This window comes from Falco peregrinus, chromosome 8 (genome assembly GCF_023634155.1).
Source record: "Falco peregrinus isolate bFalPer1 chromosome 8, bFalPer1.pri, whole genome shotgun sequence".
Taxonomy (NCBI): Eukaryota; Metazoa; Chordata; class Aves; order Falconiformes; family Falconidae; genus Falco; species Falco peregrinus.
This window is the reverse complement of record NC_073728.1, coordinates 19,698,301-19,704,663: the sequence shown is the minus strand read 5'-3', so window position 1 is coordinate 19,704,663 and position 6,363 is coordinate 19,698,301. Positions and strand designations below refer to the sequence as shown.

The window sequence follows — 6,363 nt, the reverse complement described above, 5'->3', positions numbered from 1 at the left end:
TCTACACCAAACACACTATTACATCTCAGCAGAACCACTTTATATGCAAAACCCGGAATAAGTACAATTAACAGAGCAGGAGCTAGACTTGACTAAGGCAAGTTTGAAGATCCTTGTTTGGCCAAATCCCAGTGATACGGAAATTTGAAGCTTGAATTAAGCCAGTCCATATTAAGAAATATGGATTGCCACCACAGATGCCTGAAGAGATCTCTACAGTACTGAAAGAACAGAACAAAGTCCACCACCTACCAGGCCCATAGTACACAGATGAGCTTCAGCCTAGAATTCTAGTAATCATTATCTACCTCTCATCCAGGGCAAATGCACTGTACGTCAGCTCTGTAACAGAGTAGTTTACAAGAATGGGTAATGGCAAGTTCATAAAAGGAACACTGTGTGAGCATAGAACACGTGGAAGATGGCTGCAGTATGCTTTACCTCCTACTCTCACTCCAGTAAAAAACCCACTTCCAGACCCAGTCATGTAAGGTACTACTAATACTATGCTAGAGGTGAGTATTTAAAGATGTTGCATATTCTATGCTCTTACACCTCACATGTATAAAAAGAATGTTCTCTGTATTTACACAGTAATTTTTAATCCTTTTGAGATTACTATTTTCTCCTAAGAACATGTGGGGAAAGTAACTTATCATGCTAGATCCAAGTCAGGCTATATGAATCATAAATCATTTAGGTGGGAAAACACCTTTAAGATTGAGTCCAATCATTAACACAACGCTGCCAAGTCCACCACTAAACCATGTCTCTATGAACACCAATTTGATACTTGAATTCAGATTAAAAAAAAAAAAGCCTTACCTGCATCTTGCACTGATCTGAGAGCCACTAGTCATTTCTCCATTTCCCTAGGGACAGGCAGCTTACAGTAGTTTCCTAGATTTAATTCAGTAATTACACATTTAACAGCAAAATGACAAAGCTTTTAACAAGCTTGCTTGTGTTCTTTGAAAGTTCAGCTCACATTGAATGACCATGTCTATTATTTAACATTCTGAATGTGAGATGCTATCAACCCCTCCACCACATTAGTACATAGTAGCACACCATAAATTGCAGCAAATGTAGATGGAACTGTAAATGCATTTAAACTGTTAAAGGACAGATACTGTGAGAAGCAGAGCCTGATACTGCAGGTGTTTTCTTACTAAAAATGCTTTGATCCTACTACTTTTAAATAGAATTTGAGAAATAACACAAGGCTGACTTTAAAAAAATGAGGAAGCTGGAAATTCTCCCTTTTTAATAAGGTGACACCAAGAATGCAGTAACTAAGAGTATAGTATCAATGTGCTACAAATTAAATGCCTTGGATCAACCTACAACAGTCATTAGTTTGGTTCAGCTGGGACACTGGTCAGAGGCAAGTGGAAAATTTTTGCCATGGTGATCAAAATCTATAGCATAACTGAAATGTTACGCAAAGAGAACTTTCCTATCACTGTTTGTGGATTTCTGTTTAGCTCCCTCTGTCAAGGTACCAGAACACCTTAGCCAGCCTGAGAAAAAACAAATTGTGCACAGGAACAAGTCTGGGTAAGTTTGAAACACAAGCAAATGAACAAGGCCAGCAGTACAGCCTTTCACGTTTAATCTGTGTATCCTTTACTCTTTCAAAGACATGCCACGAATTTTAATGAACAAGTGACATGCCCATATATATATTAATGTTTAGACTTGAAGTCATTGTTTGAAGTCCTATGCAATATGTCATTATCAGGAGAAAGCCATGGTGACTGAATAACAAGAAACTGTCTTCCAGATATCCCAGTGACAAAGACAATAAATGCAGGCAACAGGTTGACAGTTAAAGTTGTTATCTTTAATGAAATGACTTTGGAAAGAGCATCGATTTCCATAACACCAACATTTTGGGAGTCCCATAAAATGCAGTTACATTCCAATGCCAGTATTACAGGCAGGCCTCCTTTCACATGGCAAATAGGATCAAGAAAGCAACCATCAGACAGAAGAGACCCATAGCTTCAGACAGGGCGAATCCCAGGATAGCATATGAGAACAGCTGCTGCTTCAGAGAAGGATTTCTAAAAGAAAGAGAAGGTGTAAGACCTTTTTATCTTTAAACTGTATAAAAATACATCTTGCATGTAATGCATCTAACAGATTCAGAAATTCTTATTTCCTCGCCACAGGTTCCATAACAGGAAAATCTAACAAATTCAAGCAAAAGTACTTTTTGGCAAGGGTTTCACTGAAGACAAATGAGTTTGCAATTAAGACTAAATTCAGGTTGTGCAGATTGTATATGGCTTTTCCAAATGAGCACAGTTTTTGTGAGTACATTCATATATGCTTTTGAATTTGACTTCTCTACATCATCCCATGTAGGAACTATCAGAACTATGGTTTATAAATTTATTTCACATCTGTGGCATTAGAACTATATTCCAAGGAAGTTTATGTTGCGTAACATTCTAAGCAGCTCTCAAATACAGGAACTGAAACCACCTAGAGGGAAAAAAAAAAAAAAAAGAAAAAAAAGGAATACCCAGCAGTTTGTTGCAAAAATGCAATGAATTATCCCTCCAAGAAGCGTGTGGGAGGGAAAAAGCTCTTCAACACAATACTATCAAGTAACATTCTACAACCTCTTACTGACATGTTCATGCTGAATTCAAAAGAGAAGACTTTAGTTTTGTAGCGAAAACATTTATGTTTCTTCAAGTGGAAAGCGAACTTGTCTTCAATAGGACTTATAAGTCTTCATTAAGAAATAAGACTTTAAGTGGTTGAAAGAGTAATGAAGGACATGAAACCTTCAGTAAAGCCTGTATCATTTCTGCTCTTCCACGACACCATTTGAACTATTCCTACTGCAGTAACATTGTAAACTTATCTGGAAGTTCATCTCTACTATAAAATCCCCACCCTCTCATCTCTACTATAAAATCCCCACCCTCATCCCCTTCAGATTTCCACAAAGAATGATTAATCATTCAATATTAATTACATATTCTGAGATACAAAGCTAAATATGTTAGTAAACTGAATTAAGAAGTATCCATTTCTAAACAACTGGCTACAAAGCCTAAGGCATACAAACTCATGTTTCTTATTACCAGATTTTGTACAGTTTCTCTTTAGGACTTTTCCCCTCACACGGGAAAAGATCCAGGCTAGATTTCTTAATTCAGTTCCAGAACAGAAGGCTGAAACACTGGACTTCAGTGACTGAGACACTGACCAAGTCTAACAATCTCATTTCTTTCATGTCTCTTCTCCAGGTAAGAGCGTACAAAGTTCTGAATTTAACAACAGAGCCATCCTGATGAACACACTACAGTTTCATATGATTCTATCTAGCCATGTTTATCATTAATAGCAATTATTAAAATATTTTATTACAGTGCCATCACCCTTACTACAACTCTATTTATCTGGGTGTGCTGTCTCAAGATACGTCTGCATGCAATTTGTGAGTTTTATAAGAGAGATTGATTACCTGGCATAACCAATGATTAGACTACCGAAGACTGTTCCAATACCAGCACCAGAACCAGCCACACCTACTGTGGCAGCACCAGCACCAATAAATTTGGCAGCAGTATCAATGTCCCTGCTGATAGCACTAGTCTGGAATTCTCTAAGTGCTAGCCGGGAGACAGTATTTTGGGCCCCATTAAGTGCTGAGTTGCCCTAAGAAAACAAAACATGAAAAAGCATTATATTAAGACACAGACCATTTTCTATGACCACTTCGATAGTGTTATTCCGCAGTTTTAGAAGTTGTATTAGATCCAATGGCTAGATCCTCTTCCAAGTGATGAAACTGTAACTAATAGTTAAAGACTTCAGAATGTTACCTGTTCCACCTGAAAGCAATCAACTTTAAATGTGAAAGACTTCTGAGGGGAAACAGCAAGACAGCAACAAGTATTATTAGGTATTTCACCTAGAGCAAGTTTCACACTGTAGGTATTTGAGTTAGTACAAGTGAACTCTAAGTTGAGGACATTTAGGCTCACCAGGTAATTTAGGAAGATACAGAATTTTGTTTATAAGGTACCTCTCCATTCTTGACCTCTGGCCTAGACAACACAGATGACGAAATCGGTCTGTACAAGACTCTTGATCCAGCACGGATCTGCAAAATGAGAAAAAAACTATAAAAAAAAGAGAAAAATTTGATTGCAGCTGTTCCCATACAAGTCCGTAAGATTTTAAGGCTATTACCTACTAAGTAATTTGTCTCGCTGGAATGACAGCGATCTTTGCATAGCCAGATATACAATAAACTATACAGAAGCAAACACCACCATGCAATTTGATAGCACCATTTTCTTCAGGAGATGTTATTGCAAGTAGCAATATCATTCACTGAACCTGTACATGTGTTATACTGACAGAAAACGTACCTAAACGACAACAAAAAGAGCCAGATGGATCAGCAGGCAGCAATATAGATTTTCAAATGAAAAAATAAAAGCCATCAAAATGAATTCCAAAGTTGTTAAACACACAGACATAACCTAGGCTTTTAAATCTAGTGAGGCACAAATGAATGAATCCTCTTTCACAAGCGGCCTGTGTGTCCTTGGGCTTCCAACAGTCTAAGGTCATATCGGCTCTTGCACAAAGCTCTTCCTGCAGGGGAAACCTTTGCCTGCACCACGCAAAACCAGACGTTCCGCAAGCTAGAGAGGACATTTTCAAGCAGGACAGTCCCATGTCTCTGCAAGGGCAAAAAGTCCCGGCCCTGCACAGGACAAGCAACAGTCTGGGGTTTGACCTACAGCCAGGCACGAGCGCACCGGGCGCCAGAGCTTTCGGGCGCGCCGCCCTCCCCTCCGCCGCCCGGGGGAAGGCCCCTCACCTTGGCCAAGGGCCCCGACCGAGGGGGCGGGCAGGGGAACACGGCCCTGCCGCTCGCCCCCTCCCCCTCACCCCTCCGCACTCGGGCGGGCAGCCCCCCGGCACGGGCTCGCCCCGGAGGCCTGCCGTGGGGCTCGGGGGCCCGTTCGGGCCCGAGAGCCCCGCCGCCGCCCCCGCTGCAGCCCGGCCGCCCCCGCGGGCCCGGCCGCCCCCACTCACCAGGGAGGGCGAGGTAGCGAGCTTGGCGCAAGCGAACATCTTAGCGGGCGGCGTCCCGGGGGCCACAATCCGGTGTCTCTGCGGAGAGAGGGAGAAGGTGAGGGGGCGGCGGGCGGGGGCGGCGATGGGAGCGGATGGCGGGGAGCCGCCACTCACCCGCTCCGGCTGCCGCAGCTCAGAGCCGAGGGGCTGGGACGTCTCGGCGCAGGCGCGGCGGGGGCAGCGGGGAGCGCCCGGATGCGGCGCGGCGGAAGGGGGCGGGCTGCGGCGCCAAGGTCACTTTGTACCGACCCTATTGGCAGCGCCGGGGGCGCCCGGCCCCGCCCCGCCCGGCGCAGCCGCCGTGGCGCCGCGCCCGCCTCAGCCGGGGGACGGCACCGGGGGCGAGGGCGGGGCCTCCAGCCTGACCGCCGAGGCGGGGGCGGGGGCGAGGCCGTGCGGGGCGGGGCGGGGCGGGGCGGGGCGGGAGCCGTGCCGTCCCCCACAGGTGCCGTCCCCCACAGGTGCCGCCCGGGGTGCGGGCCGCCGGCAGCCTGCAGAGCCGTGCCACGCGCTCCTCGGGGCCCAGCGGGGCGAGCGTCACGGACAGACAACGGAGCTGCGTCCGGGAACGTGTGAAGTGCCCGAAGTCCCCACCGTCTGACTACTTCAGCACGATGAGCAGGCTGGCATCTGAGTAACGGAAAAATCCTTTTTAGTCCAGCTTAATGAAAACGAGATTATCATTACTGAGCTGAGCACGCTTCATTCACTTGCGTGTTCTTTGGTGTTTTTCACTTGATAAGGGCGATCATTATTTAACGGTCATTTACCACTGTTGGTAGTATTAGTGCCAATTAGGAAAAATGCAGAAAAATCCACGTTCTGGGCAAACCACTGGGTAACGTGTCCTTAAGTTGTTGCAGAGTTTTTATTTGCTGCAATCTGTGACATAAAAATAAATACAAATTCAAAATAGTCTCTGGGCTACAAACTGCAAAGGGAAGAGTAAGAGGATATGTGCGCTACATTTAGGGACAGGAATGTAGCATCATCTTTTAGGAGTTTGCTGCTGGCCTTCTGCACACTTAACATGGACTATTGATGTTGCTGTCACCGATTAAACCACAGGTGCCACACAGCTGAGACATCCTCCATATCAGCAACTTGAACAACCCACCAACAAACATGATCAATAGGCACTTCCAAGTGCTGCATACTAATGTTAACGATAATGTCGCTTTTATAACCTACAACAGTGTCTTCTGATCCTCAGGTACGGTGGAGCTGTGCTCAGTTGTAGGTCTG

General features: G+C 44.7%; 1 protein-coding gene across 1 annotated transcript; it reads right to left on the bottom strand.

The window, feature by feature from the left end:
- Positions 1-1,824: 1,824 nt before the first annotated feature.
- Positions 1,825-5,388, bottom strand: ATP5MC3 (ATP synthase membrane subunit c locus 3). Its single transcript, XM_055812865.1, has 5 exons — positions 5,233-5,388; positions 5,077-5,154; positions 4,052-4,129; positions 3,488-3,681; positions 1,825-2,069 (listed from the first exon to the last, which is right to left on the bottom strand). Exons 2-5 carry the CDS (start codon positions 5,113-5,115, stop codon positions 1,955-1,957), a joined length of 426 nt encoding a protein of 141 aa, XP_055668840.1. The 5' UTR covers positions 5,116-5,154; positions 5,233-5,388; the 3' UTR covers positions 1,825-1,954.
- Between the last annotated feature and the right edge of the window lie 975 nt (positions 5,389-6,363).

Bases quoted from the DNA above. Each gene is read 5' to 3' on its own strand.
- ATP5MC3 (XM_055812865.1), bottom strand. From the start codon at position 5,115: ATGTTCGCTTGCGCCAAGCTCGCTACCTCGCCCTCCCTG. The intron at 4,130-5,076 runs GTGAGTGGGGGC...CTCATTTTGCAG, and splicing joins TCGCTACCTCGCCCTCCCTG to ATCCGTGCTGGATCAAGAGT. The intron at 3,682-4,051 runs GTACCTTATAAA...TTGTTTTCTTAG, and splicing joins CAGAGGTCAAGAATGGAGAG to GGCAACTCAGCACTTAATGG.